This window comes from Leuciscus leuciscus, assembly GCF_965113295.1.
Source record: "Leuciscus leuciscus genome assembly, chromosome: 5".
Classification (NCBI taxonomy): Eukaryota; Metazoa; Chordata; class Actinopteri; order Cypriniformes; family Leuciscidae; genus Leuciscus; species Leuciscus leuciscus.
The window spans coordinates 34,738,711-34,762,544 of NC_138729.1; the positions used below are offsets into that span (position 1 = coordinate 34,738,711).

The 23,834-nt window shown below is 38.2% G+C and overlaps 1 protein-coding gene and 1 long non-coding RNA gene across 11 annotated transcripts in view; one reads left to right on the forward strand and one right to left on the reverse strand.

Annotated features, from left to right (window-relative positions):
• Positions 1-23,834, reverse strand: part of LOC309498610 — a 127,892-nt gene that overhangs the window by 78,926 nt on the left and 25,132 nt on the right. The window lies entirely within an intron of this gene.
• phldb1a (pleckstrin homology-like domain, family B, member 1a) overlaps positions 4,672-23,834 on the forward strand; it is a 48,195-nt gene continuing 29,032 nt past the window's right edge. For 2 of the 10 annotated variants that reach the window (XM_082169377.1, XM_082169379.1), the window contains exons 1-4: positions 12,119-12,318; positions 15,828-15,923; positions 19,300-19,423; positions 20,730-20,900. In XM_082169377.1, coding sequence (XP_082025503.1) covers positions 12,316-12,318; positions 15,828-15,923; positions 19,300-19,423; positions 20,730-20,900 — 394 coding nt within the window. In that variant the 5' untranslated portion in view covers positions 12,119-12,315. Of the gene's footprint in view, positions 4,886-6,608; positions 6,790-12,118; positions 12,319-15,827; positions 15,924-19,299; positions 19,424-20,729; positions 20,901-21,075; positions 22,332-23,834 lie in introns of those variants that run through there. The other 8 variants (XM_082169382.1, XM_082169383.1, XM_082169385.1 and 5 more) reach the window with 6 other exon arrangements.

Genomic DNA, 23,834 nt, shown 5'->3' on the forward strand with positions numbered 1-23,834 from the left:
CCATCCTCATGTTTTGGAAGAAATACTGTACAGTTGTGGATCTTTTATTTTTAAAGTGTCAGCTGCAGAGGTGGACTGCACAACGAAGCTCTTACATACTTGCCTCATGTTTGCATTGGTGAAATCATTACTGTACGGTAGTAAGTACACACCGCCGCTGACTTTAGGCTTTGGCCGCTCTGACGTAGCAGCATTCTACGTTCGATCATGGGAGAAGAGAAGTGTCACGCCATGAAATGTAAACAGAAAAAAACAAAACAATACATTGACACTAAAAACCTTTTATAATGACAGCATTTTTATAACCGTTTTGGTCACATTTGGTCGGGGAAAAAAGAATAATTAGCTATTATTATTATTAATAATAGTGAGTGCGCGCGCGCGGCCGGGGCTCTCTCTCTCTCTCTCTCTCTGCTCGTTCTTGCCCTGTTAAACTGACAGGACTTAAAAACACATGCAAATGATAAACTTTCACTCCATGATGGTTAAACTGCAATTAATCCGATAATGATAGGAAACCCAGCAACGGCGATCATATCTATGACGGCGATGATCAGCTTCTCCTCCATTTTCTCGGAAATAATGTTTTGGAAGGAAAGAAAGTTACATCGTATGTTTCTCCGGAATCAGCCAGCGCGAAGGACGTCTTTATTCCGATTGGTTGCTGGCGTTTTGCCGCTGCTTGCCGCTGAACCGCGTCATAGCTCATTACCGTTGGGCTTGTTCGACTTCATGCAGCTCTGCGCAGAACGATCGGCGGCTGACTTGAAGCAGTGCATGCCGGTTAGAAATTTTGTCCGACTTGATACAGCGCCGACGCCACGTGACTGTGACGTATGGCATCAAAGTACCGCGAGAGCGTTTCGAGAGTAGCCGGAGAACTCAGCCAGCGCAGCTTCTCAAGAGCGGCTGCACTGGGCTGCAGGAGGGCTGATGACGACACAGCTGTTCCACGATTGGCCGGATTCACCGCATGACAACGATCACGTGTGTTTCGTGTTTATTCGAACACCTTTAGTTCCTCTAATGCTCTCAAATCAGTTTATTATAACAGTGAACACTCTTTTCATGTCGTTGTCATGTTATATTGTGTCATGTTTATCAAATTAAAACTGCTTAAAAAACGTAGACTCCACTTCATTGATAGTTGCTTATGTTGAACTTTATTCTTGTTCAAACAGACGCTGTATGAAGCAGTACATAAAGTATTGAATGAACATGTCTCATGAAATGAAACATCTGTGTATTATTTGGCAAATATTGCATTTATTTCACTGCAGCTGTGGTAAAGTATGCAAACACCACGTGAGCGGTCACTACGGGAACCAGAAAGTGTCCGACTTCACGTCTCCGTTTGCAGCTCCTCCCCGCCTGCACGCGGCTACTCTCGCCGATCGGTTACATCCAGCCGCAGCCGATGTCGAACACACCTATTAAGTTGAGCTACTTTCAACTTTCTGATTGACGCTCTGGTCGCTCAAAACGCCCAAAACGCGACGCCGATGGATTTGATGCTCCTTGCAGCTGAGAGAAGCCAGCTTCCATTGAAAATGAATGACTTCCGGTAACTTTGGAAGCTCAAGTCGGCGGCGGTGTGTACGTACAGTTAGTGAGAGTGCAGAAACTGTGTTGCAATGATAAGATCTTCTTCATTCATGCGATCAACAGGCTGTCATCTGCTCAATGCTCATCACTGCAACATTTTATGTGATGGGAATAGATCTAAAAACTTCTCACAATTCGTTAATTTCGATAGCTGTGATAGTAAAAACGTATAATAGCTGTAATAGTAAAAGTATTCCAAAGAGTTCCACATGTAATGCTAGCTATTTCATATGCAAGCATGTCAGCCAATCACAGCAGTGGGCGTTTACACTGAAGTCTCACAGCAGACACGCCCCTTCAAACAGAAGCCGTTTCTCAATATGCGTTCTTGGCCCTGTCCCAAATGGCGCACTTCATGCGGACTTGAATTGAATTGAATTGCGCGTGCTCGCTGAGTTTACGAGTCCGTAGGCCGTCCCATTCAGCATTTTACCGCTCTGAAGTGTGCTCAGCAGCGCCCCCTTTGTACCCTTGAAGCGGTCTTCCACGAAGCCCGCATAGAAGCAGGCTCCACGCACTTTAACTACCCAGGAATCCTTGCGAAAGGCCAATCAGACAACAGATGGGAGGAGATTTCACTCATGGATAATTGTTGACATGGCTGAGAAGAAAATATTACTGTTTTTATGACCTAAATGTACATTTTACCAGTTGTTACCTACAGTTTATACAAACATTATGGTCATCGAGCAGTGGTTGATGTCTCAAACATAATAATAGCGCGTTTAATAATACGATCGCATTATGGTTCATTAAATAAATAGAACCGAATGGCAGGGCTTTACTGAGTCATATCATAGTATGAATATTGAAACCTGTAAATTGAAAACGTTATGTTTAAATTATAGTCTCTATGTCTAGTGGTTTAACATGAGATATAAATCGTCTTGTGTATATCTAACGGGCTATTTATTTATTTTATTTGTCTCATTAATCTATAATTTGTTCACTGACAAAACGTTTTGGCTGAGGGCAAAGTGAAGTTTCATAGCTTTATATATTTACCCCTGGTTTCACAGACAGGGCTTAAGACTAGTCCTAGACTAAAATGTAAGTCTGAGCTGTTTCCACTGAAATAAACTTGCACTGACTGATCTTAAAAATATATCAGTGCCTTTTTAGTTTTAAGATGCACATCGGTAATGTTTTTTTCTAAGCATGTTTATAAAAATTACTTAAATGTCCTAATTGATCTATATGGTCTAATCCTGGCTTAGTCTAAGCCCTGTCTGTGAAACCGGGCCATAGTCTATTTAACTTTAACGTTGTAGCCCAGAGAACTGACTTATGTTTGACTGATCGTTTGCTTTATTATTGAATAGCTTCTTATACCTTTTAGGCTACTTATACTTTTATAATGGCTATTATTGATCATTAAAACTGACATTTAACAAAAAAGGTTATGTCATTTTATTTTATGTATTTAAAACATATAAAATATTTGTTATACATGTTGCCTACATTCTCTTCACTGTATGTACATATAAAAATAAAATGACACAACCTCTTTTTGCTAAATGTCAGTTTTAATGATCAATATTAGCCTATATATTTTTTATGTCTCATATTTTTAAAATGAAAACAAAAAGAGTCAGGGTTGTGTTTTATATTTCGTGTTGTTATAAATATATGCAGTGAAGATAATCAATTGCGTGGCCTGAACCACATTTGTGTGGCCATTAATATGTTTAAGATTTTTTTAAATGAAAATGAAAAGAGGCAGAGTGGTGGTTTATAATTTTGTTTTATTGTAGCCTAAATATACATAAAGAGATAGCCGGAGTAGCCAGAGCGAGCTGAGTGACGCTATCAAGTACGCCGCTGTTCCATTTGCAGAATTATCGGACTTGCGTCCTCCCGTCCTCGGGAGTTCGTTCTCCTGAGTCGAACTTGTCAAGTCCGAACTACCAAGGATTTGCGTACTTGGTATTGAGAAACGGCTAGTGTGTTCAATTCAGAGGCTAAAATCTGGCTAAAACTGCCTTTTATTTAAAAATTATAAAAAATGTTGATCTTAAAAACATACTAACATCATAAGGGCACCCCAGGAAACATTATAAACTAATAAAATAATCCATGTCATGGGACCTTTAAAGCTGCAGTCCATAGGTTTTTTTCTCTTTGTCGCCATCTCTGTTCGAAATCTGCAATTACAGTTATTTGCGGAATTATCAACTTTACGTGGGTTGTGCCTCGGCACAGCGCGGATGAATCCAATGTTTTGAGGAGAATGTGCGACTGTCAATCACCGCGCCAGTGTGGATACTATCATTCGGAATCACAGATTCTACTTTTTGGAAGTATGTCCAACATAAGAATTTTCACCGGAAAATGTCATCTGAACAAGTAAGTAACAGCCACTTTTGTTCTGACCAACTAAGGGGAAAAAAGCATTGCAGTAAATCGCGCTGATTAAATCTAATGATCGCAATTCTCAAATTGTTAATGTTAACAACATCTGCATTGCGTGACTACATTTAATGCCCTTCCGATATTACCCTTGTTTTCGCATGGGCCCGGTTGCAGTCTCTTTTTTTTTCTGTAGCCACTCCCAAGTCCGAAGTCTTTTGCATTTTACAACGGGTGAATCTCCATTTGTCACTGGTGATTGTCCTTTGAACCTCGCTGGATCTGCCATCAAATTGATAAGTTTAATTATATCAAGTGCTGCAAGAAAAGGCTATACATCTCCACCTCCAACATCCTCACACGCAATATAGCCTACTAGCCGAGACACCTTCTTTATGTGTACAGATGTGACGTAATGACGCAAAGACATGCTCAAATTTCCACGCGGAAATCCACCAGTACCACTGGAATTAAAAACATTATTACAAGCTTACCGTTTTGAATCGAGCTAAGGCAAGCAGATAGTTTTGAACACTGGCTGGTTATGTACCTGCTCAAATTTATTTTGGATAATTTTTAACCCCAAAAAAGTTAAGGACTGCAGCTTTATGTAAAAGCTTTATGCAGTTTTTACTTGTAACGGAGTAATATTTGACCAGTAGTATCTGTACTTTAAGGAAGTTGTGTACTTTGTCCACCTCTGGTTAGCTGGAAAGTGCAGCCACGGCAAGTGAAATTGTTTTACGCACAGACGGTGTTCTGATGGATTCTCTTTCAATCTACAGTGGTTCCAGCTGAATTTCTGAAGGAGCTACAGAGGGAGCTATTCATCACGATCAGTCTGTATCCCACTCCTTAAGACCATTTCCAAGAGTTGTCATGTTATTTACAAACCAAGACCACAGTGGCCCTTAATAGGGTTCACGTTCAAGTAAGTTTCCTTTTGCTGCTTTTTATATGTAATTGAGGAAAGTTCTTTACAAATAGTAGCTACATTTTTAAATATATATTTTTATGGCAAATCTATTTGAACTTTGCTGAAAAGCCCAAATGCGTTCTAAATGATGTTTTCTGAGAGCAAAACAAGCCCTGCTGTCTATTATCAGAGCTTGCTGAGTTGAATAGATTTATATGTAGATGAAAATGAAACATGTGCACAACCACCAGAGGTCATCATTTCTTCCACTTTATCTTCTATTCTCTGCGTAATGATGTGAATCTTATGAATGGAAACGGCCACTCTGATTGACGCTGTGCATCCTTAAAAAAGTAAAATCCCCTGTTAAACAACATGTTTTTGCAGCGATTATATTTCTATCCTATTTACTGTAGCTAAGGTTTTAGTGTTTAATTTGGTGTGTGGATTTTAGATAAAGCAGAGGGAGATTGAAGGAAGATGAAGAGAAACAAGGTAAAAGGGTGTTTTAAGCACAAAAGTACATAGGTCTTCCATAGCGTAGCTGTTCTAGACAAACACTGATACCTCAGACAGTATGGATTGTAACTAATAGAAAATAAATATTTAAGTTTTAATGGGCATTGGGCAAATATTTAAGAACCCCCCTACCTTGCCCTCATACACTTTTGCCTGGTATTTTCAAGTTAACCTGGAGATGATATTAGGCAACAGCCTTCACCTTTTATTTACACTTTTATTACTTATCTGATAATATCCCATCCCACTGAATATTTCTAAACAGATTTGTAAGTTGGCATTCTTTGCAACTTCACATTCTTCTTAGTTTCCCCAAAGTTTCCAACCCTCTTCCAACCCACACAACGTCCTCTCCAGACATGCGTTGGTGGAATGTCTCATGAGTTGAGATGGGTTGGGTTTACAGGGAGCCACTATTGCGTATGTGTGTGTATTTTGGGTGTTTAACATTTGGACACTAAAATAAGACATTATTCTGAGTAACAGAACAGCCATTTCTCTGTTTCAAAAACGTCATCTCCACAAACTCCCACAGTCTTGTCTTCAATTATCTGAATTTTAGTTATCTCTTCCGTTTGTTGTCCTAAGAAATTTTACAGAGGGCATTTTAACGTATTTAGAGGGCAGCTTTATTGGCTTATTGTAATTGAATTGAATTTCACATTTTGCTTATCTGACTTGGCCAGAGTTCAACTATGTTGTGGGAATTAGATTTCTTTATGAGAATCAAATGGACGAGGGAGAATCAGGGAGAGTGAGGACCAAAAAAAGTGCCACCTGACTTGTTTCCACAATATGCTGATATAACAAATCTAACCTTACGAGACACCATTTCTGAAATCTCTACATCAGTATGTGGTGATAAATCACCCCTATTGTATTCCAGCCTATCTGTCTGTCTCTCTCTCTCTCTCTCTCTCTCTCTCTCTCTCTCTCTCTCTCTCTCTCTCTCTCTCTCTCTCTCTCTCTCTCTCTCTCTGCCTGTCTCCTGATCTGAGATCAGTGTGGGTTTCTCGTTCCAGAGGCTGAACAAGTGAGGAGCTCTTCAGCTGCTAGAATAAAAGACTGCCTTGTGATGGCAGAATGAAAAAAAGAAGGGAGGGAAGGAGTGTGTGAGAGACTATGAGGGTTGGAAAAGAGAAGGAGAGGAATAGGGGTGGAGAGAGAGAGAGAGAGAGAGAGAGAGAGAGAGAGAGAGAGAGAGAGGGAGAGAGGGAGAGAGCATGTAGGTGGGGGAACAGTGCAGGACAGAGAGAGTGAGGGATGATCTTTCTCATTCTATCTCAATGACTTGTTCATCCTGCTCTGGTTCTCCACAGAGTTTAAGATGTCTTAAAGTGAGCACGAGTTTCCAGTTCTAAGGATTACATGTGGGACTGATAGAGCTTAGGATCTGAAAGGTAAGGCTTTGACTGACAGCTGGGTTTTTTGTGATGAAGTTTTCTGAATGCATTTAGAGTAATCATTGTATACTGGTAAAAACAAAGAAAGAGGTTGGTGCTAATATGTAGTGTAGATAATAATATACTTTTAAGCTACTATGCACCCCCCAAATGTTTTTATTTCTTTAAAGCATTATTAATTTGTAAAATTATATCAATTTTATAAAAATAAAAAACATAACTATAAATAGTACCACATGTCTGTTTGTCTCTATGGTAACCCATTCAAAACTTTGTAAAAGTTTTGCAGTCTTTATTAGAATTAGTGTATGAATCATTGAAAGAGGAACTGAATGGGACTTTCAGATTTCTGAAGAAAAAAAATGACTTCAGTTTATAACAGAAATGCAATACATCATGAAGAAGCTGTCTTTAAAAAGTAACAACAGTGTAACAGTCTTTGCACCCTGATGTTATAGTATGAGTTATGAATTACCTCATGAATGCATTTCTTCATTTTAGGTAAGGTGTGTGTGTGAGTAATGGAGAACTCTAGTCTTACTGTTTTGAATATGAGAGAGAATAAAAATGGGCTGCACTGGACAAGGATGGGAATAATGGCTCTGACCTAAAGAATGGACAATGAGACTATTGTCCCAGTGGGGACAGCACTGCACACCAGTGTATGAGAAGTGTGCAGGAAGGTTGTGCTGGGTCTGCTGACACATTTTTTTTCACCATCAATGCTGCTTTCACTAAAAGAGGCTGACTAACAGGTGGTTTGAAAAATTCCTTGCCTGTCAGTCAAATGACTCAACTGTCTAATTAATCAGGTGCAGAGATGTGGAAACACATTCAAGACCTCTTCTGTATGCCACCTCTGTGCTGTATGACCCCTGCAATGCAACAGTCACAGATTAAACATTTTTGACACAGCTATAGGTATTACACATGTGACACAAATTATAGGCAACAACATTTAGTTCCAGTCCATGAATTTGACAGGCTGTGCAACCTTCTAGCAACTGCTTGTTTGTGTTTGCACTTTCCAGACAGTCTGTCTGAATTGCAAGGATTTTTCAAGGACTTTCATTACGTCAGTAGGTGGCGACTATGCTGCCTTTACACATGGTATCAGAATGATCATAAATACAAGTTTCCTAGGAAATTGAACACCCTCTTAAGTCATATTTACTGGGAAACTCTGCCTTCAGAATACTGCCTTCACATGCTATTGGAAATTTCCTACGAGCCGTAAACTTTGAAGATGGCAGAGGGGAGAACAATTGCTCCTGTGACTGGTATTCTTAATTAGTTTTTTTGAAAACAGCTCACCTTGTCTTGTTGTTAAAATTGTGCATATTTACATGAATAACAAGTTTTCACACAGCGAAAATAGCACGTATTTCACCAACATTTCAGAATCGTCAGCAAGCTGACTACCTAGATGGCGCAGTGAATGGTCATCAACAAATGGGATGATACATTTTATACAAAATGAAATATCTTCAATACATTTTGGCTTCTAGTAAGATTTCCCTAAGAAATAGGCTAGAATAAACCTGGTGTCCTCCATGATTTCTATTCTTTCTGACAACAAAGCACTTGAAAGCAACAAGCTCGTAATCATGACATCAGTAATGGAAATCAGGACATTTCTGATAGCATGTGAATGCAGCATAATTACTGTAATTAAGAGATCACAACACAGGACGTTCTACTCTCAGCTACAGGAACTGTTCTTGGACTCGGAATAATGCCTTTTTATGGCAACACTATCAACACCAAAAATAATCTGCTGCGGTCAGATGGTACAGCGGTCACATGGTACAAGTCGGAGTTCTCAGAATATTCAGTTTACAAGTTGCAATGACATTTCTTTACTTTTTACAAGTTGGGATCTTTTGACACTTTTTACCGACTTTTTTCAAGTCTCTTGTCATTATGGTAATTATGACATGGAGTGAATGAACCTGGATACTTCCCTACTATATAGTAGGTGAAAAACAGTGGGCTATGTGAGAAGAGTATGTCTGTATTCTGTATTAAAAAGTACGCAAAAAGTATCCGGATGACCTGCTACATGGCTACGGGAAGTCCTTTGAAGGATGCAGCCTTTGAATTGGGACACAGCCTTTGAGGGAGTCCTTGAATCAAACATTCTACCAATTCATTCAAAACACTGAGTCATTCAGGAACCAAACACAAACAAAGTGACTTCATTTGGAGCAGTACGTTTCTCTTTTCTTAGGGATGATTCACACTGAACGCGTTTTTGCATTTAATAACGTGAGACGCCAGGCAGTGGAATGAAAAAAACCCCAGAAAGTTCTATCTAGAGCCCTTTTTTTCCAAGGTTGAACTTCTTTTAACTTGAGCACTGCGTTTTGAGAGTTTGATGTATGCACGATTGCTGGAAGTGTAGCCTACAATTGTGTAAAACAAACAAACATACAAAAAACGTGCGCATTTTAAAAGTTCACTTGAAAATCTAGCATGTTGGAAGGAGAAAAGGAAAGAGGGAGTGGATGAAAAGAACATAAAGGAGGAACAAAAAAGGGGAATTGAACACCAGCACTGACTTGGTGAAAAAGAGCCAAAGAGGATTCAATGACCATGGCATGATTCCTCAAGCTTTTCTCCTAGTGCCCACACCTCTAGCTCACACCTCTAGACAGAACGCCCACAGTCACTTCACTGACCGATTTATGCCAATAAACAAAAGTCTGGCTCGGCGAGTCTTAACCAGCTTTTGTTCGAGGTGTTGCTTTCCTTCTCCATAGTGTTTTACGGAAATGCACTTCCATTATAGACAACCCACAAATGTGAGCTACTGCTAAAGTTTCAGGGATTTTACTTTCTCTATCTGTTTGAACCATAAATCCAGTCTCTTTTAACTGCAGTGACACATGAATTTGTCTATTCGATCATACTTTAGTTCACATTTCCCTTCCTTTGAGGAATTACAAACACTACATAATGGAATGATAATATAGGGATGCAAACTGAGTAGGTCTCCGATTTTCTCCCCCTTACATGGGATTGAACCTGAAATTTAGTTCAGTCTTATCAATGTCATTCCAAAAAGAAGTCTGATGTTTTCACTAGAAGATCGAGTTATGTTATATATAGATTTTAAATTAAAATGACATAAAAACTGAACCTTATCATTCACAAACATTCACAATAAGATCTATTACATGTATTTTCATGAAATTTCATTTCATGGTGACTTTAATAAGTGGTATGAGTGCAGGTGTAATGGAGGATGTGGACGTCGCACTCAGTTCTAACGTGCTTGTGAAAAAGTGTGAAATATTTGGCCGAAATAGGGAAATCAGGCCGAGACTGGAAATGCTTGCTTGAATGTGGATATTTTAAGTCTAAATGGTTGCTAATTAAAAAAGAACAGGAAAAAAAGCACCATATGCAAGAATGTTCCCTCTTGGATAGCATTGAAAAACAAAGACATTTTCTCATACGACTGTGCCAATGAAACAAACCCAGTCTTTCTTCTCACTCTCTCACAAACACACTGATATAAACAGTGTTCTGATCCCAGGCATTTCTGCCACGCAAGCACTGTGACTGTTACTGGGGTGAGATCTGTGGTCAATCTTTCTGACGCCTTGTTGCTTTACTTTGATACTATAATAAGTGACTAGACTGTTGCAAAATGCTGCAAGAGATTAAAGCAGCATGTTCCTGCCGTCAAAGAATTTATGAGCAAGACCAAAATGCTTAGCTTTGATATCACATGTGTCATTCCAAGACAGCAGTCCAGCATGGAAATATGGAAAGTTATCTAGCAGCTAACTTTCCAACTTGTGTGCTTGCCATGTGTTGACCATGGCAGCCTCACATGCGAGTCACTCTAGACTTCTGAGCTTAATGCGTTACACGTAAATGTTAGAAGTTACTTGGTGGAATAACAATTTTATAACATTGGAGTTTTAACTCCCAGAGGACAACAAACAAATAAATTACTTAAATTGGCTCAACAATAAGGCACTGGTGGCTCAAAACAGAGGACTGCTTTAAATTATCAGACATATTGACATTTTTACTCAGTTGTGGGTGAGAAGGGGGCAGCTGGAGACTGTTTATTCCCAGAGAGTAGCTTGATCATAGGGTCAACCGACAGGAAGAGTCCCCGCTTAGGAGCCCACACCGGAAGAGTCTGCTCCTCTTCCAGCTGTGGTTGCCTAGTTGCTGCTCAGATTTGTTTGTGTTCATTTTTTCACTTTTGACATCTGTCTTACTCACTGGCAATGGCCATGGAAAAAAAAGGTCTTTCTTTCTCGTCCTCCACCAGACTGAAGTTTTCCTCGCTCTGATTCATGGCTTTCCCATGTTTCTTAGGATTGTTACCAATCAGTCTGGCTCACTGTGTGATGGATTGCTTAGTTGTATGTTGACTAAGAGACAAAGCTTAAATGTTTGCTTAGGAGTTCCATGACAACTTTCCAAAAAACTTTCCATAAATGATTCTAATAATGTAACAAATACTCTTAAAGTGACTCACATCAGCAGTTTTGCAGCTGTTAAACATCAAATGGAAAACACCATTTTTTGTTTAGCCTCTGTGGAGGAGGGAATAACAGGAAGTGAGTAGGGGGACTCCACCTGGAATATCAAGGACTTTTCCATCCTCCACATGTGCATGTAAACTCAAATCTGTCCGAAATGAGTCCATCTGCTGCGATGATGATGATCTGACAATTTTTAATACCAATCCAGCAGTTCTTCTAACGGTTGCTTTAAAATGAAAACATGGCATTAACATCCAAATATATAGGGATAGTTTACCTGAAAATTAGATGCAAACCCAAAAGAAGATATTTTGAAGAATGGTGGTAACCAAAAAGTTTGGGACAAAACAAACAAACAAACAATGATTTCTTAAAATATCCTCTTTACTGTTCCGCAGAAGAAAGAAACTCATAACATGAGGGTGAGAAAACTATCCAATAATAGTATAAAAGTATGTTTAGCATGTTTTTGAGCAGTTAGCTGTGCATACGAGTAGTAATCAGGTGAGATAAGTTCACGGAAGATGACCTTTGCATGACGTTGTAGATAAATCGTTGTAGGTAGATGTTGTAAAGTCACTCGTGATATATCTTTCTAAATTTAGACATAAACTTGACGATTATTCATGGGTGTTTAGAAAGACGGACCGCACACCTGGATTCTGACAGACTTTTTTTATGTGGATTCCTCTCTCTCTCTCTCTCTCTCTCTCTCTCTCTCTCTCTCTCTCTCTCTCTCTCTCTCTCTCTCTCTCTCTCTCTCTCTCTCTCTCTCTCTCTCCTCTCTCTCTCTCTCTGTCCAAGCTGTGGCGGTACTATGTAATTCTGTCCTCAGAAACCACAGAACATTCAGTAAGAGACATGAGTGAGCAGCAGAGACAAACAAACAGCAAGAGCTGGACTGTAGACGGTCAACCAAAGGCTCAAAGGCGTAAAAACAGGACATAGCACAGAGACTGTCAGTAAACAAGGCCATGCAGCAACAGAGCGGGTCTTTCTTGGGCTAAAAAATATGGTGAGTGGGCATGATGTTGCTTATGGGTTGATTTTACTACTGCATTGATTTTTGGCAGCTATGACTCAAGAAATGTAGAGTAAATGTTTCACTATATCAATTGCTTATAGTATTTATCAGCTTTATGCCGAGTGCTAAAGCAACTCAAAATTATTATACATTCCATATAATCAAAACACTTAAAATAAAATTCTATATTTTAATAATAGAATATATATTTTTAATTTATTTAATGTGGGATAGTTAACTGTTTTTATTTTAATTTTTCTTGGTTGTGACTTTCTTATAAAAGATATTTTAAATCTCAGTGTGATTTAACTTTTTAGGATTGACAAGTCGCTAGGCCTTCAAGTTTAGAGTTTTTGATTTCTGTTTCCCAGATTCACCCACTGCTCATGCTACATTTAGCTGTACTGTTCCTGCTGTGGTTTCCTTACTTATCCCGCAACTCTAACATACTGCTACGTGTGTGTGTGTGTGTGTGTGTGTGTGTGTGTGTGTGTGTGTGTGTGTGTGTGTGTGTGTGTGTGTGTGTGTGTGTGTGTGTGTGTGTGTGTGTGTGTGTGTGTGTGTGTGTGTGTGTGTGTGTGTGTGTGTGTGTGTGTGTGTGTGTGTGTGTGTGTGTGTGTGTGTGTGTGTGTGTGTGTGCGTGCGTGCTGTATGATTATAACCCCTGTAAGAGGAGCTTTGTGGTTTGTGCTATGTGGTTGAGTCTATTTTCTGCTGCAGAGGGCAGGACACAGTGGCATAACTGCAGACTTAATGACACGTTTCAGAGGCATGCCACTTACCGGTATGAAAAGCTCCAGTTGAACTGATATCAAGTGTATATTTGTGTGTATGAGTTATGTTTATTTGTGTGCAAGTATATTTGAATAGAGGAATCAGTATGCGTGTATGCATTAATGTCAGTGAGTCTGTATTGTCCAGTTGTGTGTGTGTGTGATGCAGTGATGGTGAGAGCAGTGACCACATTCAGTATAGTGACAGAGGCTTTCTGTTCTCTTTTCCCTCTGTCACACACTGGACGTGGTTGTGAGAGGTGGCAGGCCTGCAGCACTTGCCAGCTGCACTTGCAAACATGACATCAGGAATGAAAGGGAGAGAGAGGTTAGCTAGGGGAAGGAGGAAAAGAGGAAGTTTGGTTTGTACCAGCTGTTGAGTTAAAGACTATAAATGTCCATCATCATCCTAATCTATATGCATGCACTATACCTAACCTGTCTCCGCTTGTTTGGAGAAGCGAAGCGTCTCATTCCAGTCGTTTCCCTGACTGGACATGCCAGCAGAGGAAAGAGTTTTCCTTTCCTTGCACAGTTTTGGCTTTCAAACCCATCTAGGATAACCTCTCACGACAACTCATGGAAATGGTTGTTTTTTTACATTGATGTTAAGAAAAAATTAAACTGAGGAGAAACAAACGAATATATTAATATTAGTTTTCGTTTTACAATCATCAGAACATGTGATTACGATCCAAAAGATTCATTTGTTTTAAATCAGAAGCACTGACAGAAGAATACTGTCTTTATTGTTTAATATTGTCAAGAAAAATGTAGTGTGGTGAATTGCTACAACACAGTATTTTCTGTTGGCTGTTTAGTATCAGAACAAGCAATTGGGATTATAAACAGCCAAATTAAATGATTATTAATCAATAAAATAGTGTCGCAAAGTTACATGATTTTAAGAATAATGTTGCTACCACATCGCTACTTCAAAATTTTGTTCAGCTAATAGCTTTGCTACACTTTTACTGACGTTATTGTTCTTCACTGATCCTCAATGACCATTATGTACAAACATACAAACACATACGGAAAATTCAGTTTTTGATGTTTTGGTGTGCCAGACTGTAAATGTTGAATAGTTAGCTAAGCTACAAACTACTCTATAGCTCAGCTAAGATAAAAACTAAGCTAAAAGCTTCTTCTTATAGATAAATCTGATTACTTGTGATTTCGATGACTCAGATGGTTGAAAAGAAACCCATTTCAAAAGAGTCATTCCCGAATCGCTTAAAGTTTTTACAGAATTTTCTGTTGGATGTTTAGAATCAGAACAAGCTTATTCTGATTTTGTATAAATGACTCTTTTGAATCTGAGTCACTTGTTCTGATTGTAAACAGCCGAACCAATACTTAATCAATAAAATAGTGTCGCAAAGTGACATGATTTTAAGTGACACTACCACCTTGCTACTGAGAAATGTAGTTTAACTTCTCTACTTTTAGTGGTCACCTAACAAAATATGTTCCAAAAACGTTTAATGTTCCCATTAATTTATGACTGAAAATGTTATTTCTGTATGTTCTCAGAACATTAAAAATATCTAGTTTTTTAAATGATTTTTTGTTTTCATGATTATGTGAACATTAGAGAAAACATTAAGGGAATCTTTTCTCTATTTTAGAATTTTTCTTTGATAATGTTATTTAAAGCTACACTGTGTAATTTTTTTAGTTGATTCTTAGCAAAAAACACTTTGTTCTTTCAAAATGATATGTACACTCAGTGGCACCGTGACGAATGCGAGGGGGAGATTACTCGCGACTGCCGGCAGATTTGAAATAATACGGCCACCGTAGGAGTTAAAACGCCCTCGGAATGGGAGGGGCTAGAAAGTAATATTCAGTTGGTAGTCATTAACAATTTCACCGCTAGATGGGAGAATATCCTACACAGTGTAGCTTTAAGAAAAGATCTTTGAATGAACATTACTAGAAGAACGTTTGTTCATAACTTTGAGAGAACCTTGATGTTTGAGAGAACGTAAGTTCAGAGAACATACCCTGTTATAGCTGAAAATTCCCTTCACTGATTCTCCTTGGCCATTATTACACTGATACGCACACACACAGAACCTGATGTTCAGTTTGTCTTGTGGCTCTGTTTCTCTGTGATTCAGTGTGTTTTGTCTTAGAGACAGTGGCATGAGTCAGGGACGTAAAAGAGGTGAGGGAAGGAGGGAGAGGGGGATTTCAGGTTAGGGATGTTCCTAAATGACTGATCTGCTGTGAAGTGTGCTGACCTGAGGTCTACTCTAGTTTGTTCACGCTAATGTGCCTGTGTCTGTACCAGATAATTGGCTGCATCTGTTCACTCTGAGTCTGGGTGTGTGTGTTTGTGTGTAAGATGAGTCACACTGACTCATGCTGTGTATTTCAACTAAGATGAGGACTTCAGTCTGTTCACGACAGTTGGTTAATCACAGTATGCATTTGTTATCATTGCATCACTGTATTTTGTCTACAATAAGGAAACACCTGATGTGTTTGATAAATCACTGTTAAGATCAAAGACACAAGCTTTAAGTGTTTCAACCTTGCCAGATCTACATATCTATTCTAGTAGTCTGTTTATAAATACAACAAATGTAATAATGACTCAGTTCACTCACGTTTTATTAGACTGAATTTCAGCCATTCAACAAAGAATTTTTGGACTAGCTGATTTAGAAAAAAATTATTATAATAATTCCTTGCTATTTATGTCTGTATTCCCTGCAGGATCTTGACAAATGTCATGAAGTGATTGATAACTCCATAGACATGGACAGGCTGAATCAGAACGTTCCAGATCATCTGACTCATCGGGTCTTACAGGTGAGTGTGTGATCTGTGTATATACATAGATTCACAATACTGTTCAAAAGTGTTGGGGTCTGTAAGATATTATTTGAGGTTTTTGAAAGAAGTCTCTTATTCTCACAAAGGCTGTATTTGATCAAAAATACTGTAAAAACTGTAATATTGTGAAATATTATTGCAATTTAAAATTACTCTTTTCTATTTTAGTATATTTTGCAGGTTTTTTAAATCGCTTTGGCACATTTGTCTTAATATTCTCTAAACTGTAAATGCAATATGTTTGCTGCAAATATTTGTTATATACAAATTTCATGTTTTTTCTATATTTATCTTTCTTTACAAGAATGTCAGTTTTGTCTATAGCTGAATGCACTTGTATATCATACTGAGCTTTCTAGATACACATTTCAACAGGTAAAAATGTACTTGGAAAAGTCAATACTGTAGTGCACAAAAAGAAAATTAACTTTTTTATTTATACAGTACATTTATAAATGTTACATGTAAACTGAAAATTCACAGTTTTTACACACCCTATGATGTCTACCACCACCACACATTCTTATGTCTTCCTATTTTGCTCTTTAATGGCAAGCAACTGAGAATTTTCAGTTTACTTGTACCCCATTCCTTCATTTTTTTGTTTCCTGCTATAGCTGCTGTTTATGGTTGTGACCTTCCTCCATGTTCATAAATGTTAGTGATTTTGCTGTGAGCAAATCCATATATGCTCCTGAAATGTATTGGTTGATTGGTAAGTTTGTGATTCCAATTTCATTGCAATTGAAGGCCATTTGCCAATTTAGCAGACAGTACAAATATTCCATGTCAGATATTTGTGGAATAAACATGCATGTTTGACAGATTTTGATAAATGAATGGCTCACACAATGAAAGAATGTTTAGAAGTTGTGCAGTGTTTAACAGTTGCACTATGAATCAACTAATCAGTTTTGATCAACAAGCCATGTGTTTAGTTATTGTGCAAACTGTAGACAATTGTACTTGCTCTTTTGCACACATGTGCCAAAACACATACAATTTGCTTAAATCAATAAGAAATTTAAATCTGATGTGAACAAGAGTCTATAATTGTTCAGAAAAAGGTTGTGTTGCATAATATTTTCACTGAATTATTTTAACAAATAGAAAAATAACAGAATTTATTTGAAATAAAAATATTTTGTTTCATTATAAACATTACTTTTACCGTTTAATTCATCCTTGAATAAAATGATTAATTTCATTTAAAACAAATCTTACTAACCCCAAACTTTTGAACAGGTGTGTGTAAAATGCATTTACTTTTCATTTTGATTTTCTGCATAATTGTCATTAAAAAGCAGAATATAGTTTCTTCTGTAATTTTGTTCTTTTATAGGTGTTAAAATGTCTATATGAGTACATCTGGTGCAATAGACAAATTCTGCAAAAGTAGGTTTTGTCACTTAAAAGTGGAGTCTGCAGAACTTGGAAATGAAGAGGTGAAATGTTCCCTAATTATAGGGTTAATCTTCATCACTGTTGATCCGAGAGGCTGAGTCCAGCCTTTCTGTCTGCATTTAATCTTGCTCAAACACTGCACTGTGTTCCACCTATCATACATTACAGGGTCTCAAAACATCAGGTTTCTAAGTTAGTTCAATGCACCTGTTAAAACTTTACTAGTAAAGTTGATTACACACACACACACACACACACACACACACACACACACACACACTGGAGAGAGAGAGAGAAACACAAACAACTGAGCTGTGTGTAGAAAAAAAATGTCAGAGGACAATGGAAACTGTGTGGCAGCTTTATATGGAGCCCTATTATCAGGAGATGACAGGATAAGATATGAAAGCTAAAACAAACTACATTGACATTTAATCACTTTAAAAAGAATTCATACATTGCTATTGAAAGCGTCATGTTCAGTTTTAAAGGTTATTTCTATGGACTCTAGCACTATACCCTAAAAAGATGACATCTGAAGACACTTTAAATACGTGTAAAAGCTTTATTTTAATGGTGTGAAAGTTCAAAAGAGGGGTGAAGTCCATTCATACCAGGGCTAGGTTGGGACAGAAAAACAACCAAGGACATATGCCTGTATCACAATCACAACCCGTTTAATCCATAATTCCCCACTATATACAGTATATTACATATGCATTCAATGCAACTTTTGGATTTGACTGTATTTTGATTTCTAAAAATATCAGTTTTTACATTGTAATTTAAATTAGGTAGGCCTGATGATGTCAGAACATTTTCCCTTTTTTCAAATAGAAAATAAACTTCTAACTTTTTCCAAATCTGTATATGTTCATTTTGTATAGAATTATGTTTAAGAAAAGCCCACTGCATACTCCTATATGGCCAGTCCATTTCTAGTTAATTTAGGGCCAGATTTACTAAACAGGGCAAATTAGCGTGAGAGCGCAATTCCAAAAAAGCGCCGATGGGAGTGGAGAGTTCTGCTGACGTGATCTACTGACGCCGAGCAAAATTAAAGAACACAGACGCAGCCGGATCATTTCCTTAAAGACCAACGCAATCTACCAAGAGCAGCGCAAATTAGCATGGTTTAAGACATGCTTATTTTGGCCAGTAAATAATGGCGCTAATATCAGTAAATTGACTAGCGCAAACCTTAGTAAATCACGTTGCATGATTTATTTAAATACTCTCCTCCCATTAATTTTGGTAGGAAAAGGGAAACTCTAACAAATGCATATGCAATAAAGTCAGCCACAAAAATAACTCTCTATGTCTTTTCAGCGCTATTGGCCCTTAGTGTTTTACATCCCAGATGTGGAAAAGAGATGGATGTGACATTTCCAAACCCTATCAGCCACTGGTTGCTCTTCAGTTCCTTTATAAAATAATTTCTAGTGCATCATAGCCTGCCCTGAATGATTTCTGACATCATCTAAAGACACCAAATAAATGAAATATGCTATTTTCCTATTTGAAAAACAATTAAATACCATTTGTTTTGATGTAGTGCAGTGCCTCATCACTCTCTCAAATATCAAAGTGTGATTTACCAAGCAAATAATCCCTGTGCTGCCCTTGAGAACCTCCATCTGTGACATGCTGAGGCCAAATATGTTCCTCCTTTTATCGATATGGTCCCTTGTCTTTCATGTAACAGCTAAATCCTGTTAGCCTCTTAGCCTGCATAGTGGTACCTGATGGAGCTAAACCCGTTTAGCCAGTTAGCCTCTTACCCTGTCGCTGCAATACTCAATGGTCCTAATTGAATTACTCTAATCCTGTTTGGGGAACCCTGATCAGTCGTCCAAAAAGTACAGGTCACTTTAATGGTGATCAAAGGCTGTAAAAAATGATCCATTATTAAAAAGTGTACTGTTGTATTGTCCTTATATATTCACAGAGCACATCGCTGGACCTGATTGAAACAGGCAAGACTCTCAAAGTCCAGGCAGAACGGCCCCATCTTGTCAGCTTGGGAAGTGGCCGTCTGAGTACGGCTATAACTCTGCTGCCCCTGCCAGAGGGTAAGTTCAGTCACCTTAAAAAGTAACTGAATACAATACACACCCTCATGAAGAATCCCCCAGCAGATTCTATCTGCTAAATTAGATGCAAACATGGTCGTTTGACTAAGGATGTGGTTAGCTGTGGAATTTGTGTTTAGTGGCAATGCTTCTTTCAAATTCTGAGACCTAATTATATGATCACACAGACAGAGGGGACGCACACTGAAAACTGGGGGCTCCAAATTAAGATCAGTATTTGTGTTTTTGTGTGGTAATGGGTGGGAAGTTCATGAGAGAGGACAAATCTCACTACTCTGACCTCAAAGCTTGGCTATGCTTCATCTCATGAAGAATGACAAATAGAGGACTTCTCATCCCCTGACATTGAGGAAGAATGAGAGCAAGCATTCAAGTATAAATCCCAGAGGAAGTCAATGTAGTGCAGTATTCATCAGTGAATCATTTTAAAAGGGATTGAATACACAATTTCCTGTGCTCATATAGATAGAAAGATAGAAAGATAGATAGATAGATAGATAGATAGATAGATAGATAGATAGATAGATAGATAGATAGATAGATAGATAGATAGATAGATAGATAGATAGATAGATAGATAGATAGATAGATGGATGGATGGATGGATGGATGGATGGATGGATGGATGGATGGATGGATGGATTTAATTATTGTAGCCTAATTAATTAAATTATACTACAAACATGCACACATATATGATGGATCTATTCAGTACTGATTGAGGTGTTTTGTTTTTTTGAGGAGTATTGAGGTTTCAGCTGTTTCTTGTAAATTGCATTCACGATGGCAGTGGCTTTAGAACAAGAGACAGAATTATGGGACTATATGACCTGACTTTGACAACCCCCTGTCGCTTCACACTGTGTGACTGAGCTTGCTTGAGTGAGAGCATGCTCATTTGTCTAAGGGAATTTGTATGACTGCCTGAAAAAGCCTTTTTTTTTTTAAAAGAATGAATCATGATGTTCATCTTCAATTTAAAGTGCAGCATACACCCACTATTGTCACTCTTTTCTTACCATGTCTGCTCTCACAATAGGCTTGGGTGATGGCTTTTTACTCACATCTGCTTCATAGACACTGCGAATGAAATAACTCGGAGTGGGGGGGCTGTCCTGTCTTTGTTAAAGAAGGGAACACAAACCTGTGTCCTTTTGTTGCAAGCATTTCAGCATTTCATATGCATGAAAAAAAGAGAGCATTTTTTCTAATTCTTGAAACTATTTAAAGTAGGTATGTAATGTAGCAATAATCAGTATTAACAAATCTCCATCACATGTTGCAGGGAAGACTACACTTGGCCATGGGAACACAGACATTAATATTCAGGGTCCCGGTGTCACTGCTCAGCATTGCTACATTGAAAATGTGGGGGGAGCCATTACCCTGTACCCCTGTGGAAATCAGTGCTCATTGGATGGCTTAGCAGTTACCAAACCTGTCAGACTCACACAAGGTAAGCAATGGGCTTTTAAAGTTGGTATCAAACTCATTACTCCAGCATTAGTTCAATATGTTGAATAGTTTACAAAATGGGAAAGAAAGAAAGAAAGAAAGAAAGAAAGAAAGAAAGAAAGAAAGAAAGAAAGAAAGAAAGAAAGAAAGAAAGAAAGAAAGAAAGAAAGAACAGTGTGTCCAGCTGATGGGTCACTATTATGTAAGAATTTTCTGGGGATTTTCACTTTAATTTTCATCTGGTTGCCTTGAACTCTTTTGACGGTTATTCAATAGATTCAGCCTGCACATCAATAACAGAGAGGCCTTTGCTTTAATTCAGTGAACCTTCTATATAACGCAATAGCTGACTGCATCAGATATTTACCATTTCTAGCATGGATAAGAGTGCATTTTCAAGACAAATATAATTGTGTAACCACTTTGTGTTAGTAATGATAAAGGGTCTGTTTGAATATCCCCTTAAAAAAACTTGACCGTCTGCTTTGGAGCTATTTCAGGCTGTCCACTTTGGAATCACATCAGTGTGTATTTGTGTTATACACGGGCCAGGAAATTGCACGATGATAATGATGAGGGCTTGTTTGAACTTCCATTTGAAGAACTTGACCTTGCCCTACTATGTTGGGCTATTTCAGGCACTCTTGAATCACATTCTATACATTGGGGAAGAGTGATTCTAACACAGAAATGTGATATTTTGTTGATTTGGATTCTCAAAATTATCTCCAAATGTCATCTTGTTAACAATAGCTGTAACTATGAAACAAATGTATCCTAAGTTCGCTTATTTCAAGCCTTAATGGGAAAACTAAGCTTTTCTTTTTCACGGTTGCAATTTATTTATCACCAGTTCGACCGTTAGTGATCAAGGGATAGTCATCCAGATAAGCTCATTTGCAGTCCGCCCCCCCCTGATCGCGATCTGTGTGTGCATGACAATAACTTGAGACAGCCGGCGCGAGGACAGCTGTCCAACGTGCCCACCCGTGCGACTTCCAATAAATTTGTCTTAATGAGGGGTCTATAGTCCTGAATAGACTTAATGCCTGTCATTTTTTCCTCTCATATTAGCTCAAATTTCTAGTAACTTAGAGTTTGAACATCCGCGAAGTCCAGGTTTTTCACCACAGGAGGAAAGTATTAAATTCCCCGGATGTCGGACACTTTGTTGTATTAACTGCTTGTCCGTTTTCTTTGGGCTGGCGATGACAGTCGGGCAGGTGACAGCTGTGCTGTTTTGTGTTGTAATAGAAGTCAGTGAGTGGACGCGTTGTCGTAGCGCTTGACATTTACATCACAAAAGCTGCGGACAGACCCACGCGCTCATCGCTCTTTACTCCGCGCGACGTTCGAGAGCTCCACGCGAACGAGAGCTTCTCAGCGTTTTCCAATCGATTGGTCATCAGTTTGAGTTTGTGTCCCAAACCTGGTAGGTGAAATTGCTTTATCTTCAATATTTTACAAATAATTTGCTTGTTATAGAGTTGCTGTTTAGTAGCCTCTTCCAAAGAAACTGTATAGTCTGATTAACCAGCGAACACCGTTTACTATTCCCGCTGTGTTCGTTAATGTGTCTGATCAAAGATAGGCATATGGAACTAAGTGATTTTATTTATCAAACATCTAAACTATTTGACTGTGTTAAATATAGCATAGCCTAACTTTACAAAAGCGTGTTAGTATCGTGACGTATTAACTTGCATTTTTTTATATAAGTAAATAGAGAGTTATGATAGAGATAACTGAAATATTATTTAATGTTCTCCACACACTTCTGCTTAAAAACATACTATTATTAATGCTTTCGTGAACTTTCTGAGAACGCTCTCAAAACGCATTAAAACTATGTCAGCCTTTTTAAGTGACTTTTGTCCTATCTTGTCCTATCTCCTTGATTACTACACAACCCATTTCTGATCTCTTATGCCCAGCATGACCGCTCTGATGCCCCCATGTGCCATTATGTCTGTGTGATTGTTTAGTCTTTTAGTTGTGTTATCTTATGTCGTCAGTGCTTTGACCTCATTTAATGTGTCTGTGTACCACATTTTTTTTATAAAGATTACAAACTGTACACAAATATTTTATACATTTACATATTTCTCTGAGTGAATGCTCAGGCTGGCCTGTAACCACCAGATATTGTGATTTATGGCCCCCAGTATTAAGGTTAGTGCTGAATTGTTAGAAGGTTATTTGATTCCTAAAATATTACAGTCTGTTCTTTCATAAATATGTGGCTACATCTTGTTTTCGTGTATGTGCCCATGTGGAAAAAAAATACATGGGCACTGTAGGTTCAGCTTTGACATAATAATAGGGAGAACTATTTCATTTAGAAAAGGCTGACATTTCAGAAACAAAGACGTAGTGATATAGGTACAGAGGTGAGCCAGTGTTAAAAAGAGGGTCTGCATTTTCCTTTGAATAACGGCATGGCATTAAATGGAGCACACAGTGTTGCATGTCATATCCTGTCATCCACTCTACTGTAAGTCAGCAATGAGTCATACTGATCTTATATTCGCTCTGTGCTTTCTGTGCCAATGTTCATAATGAAATGGAAGTCTGGGTCATAATTCATTGGCATTTTGACAGACGACTCTGAGTCTGCATTGATCCCTCTGTCCCGCACAGCAATTTCATAAGGGCAGAGGACAAGGTAATATGAATGTATGGGAGGTATATGTGTGTTTGCTACGAATAGACAAACTGTGATATGGCAAGATAAGCCGTGATATGAGTTTCAATAAAGAATGTAAAGAAGGACATGATTCTGGCCAGTCAAACACTGTGTGTGTGACTTGTACTGATTGCTTCTTGTTTAGCTTTACCGTTCCATCCACACCCTTGTTTTGTTTCATTCAGATGCACTAGATTACCTTGAAAGAATGAAGTCATATCAATGAAGATATTATTACAATTTTATCAG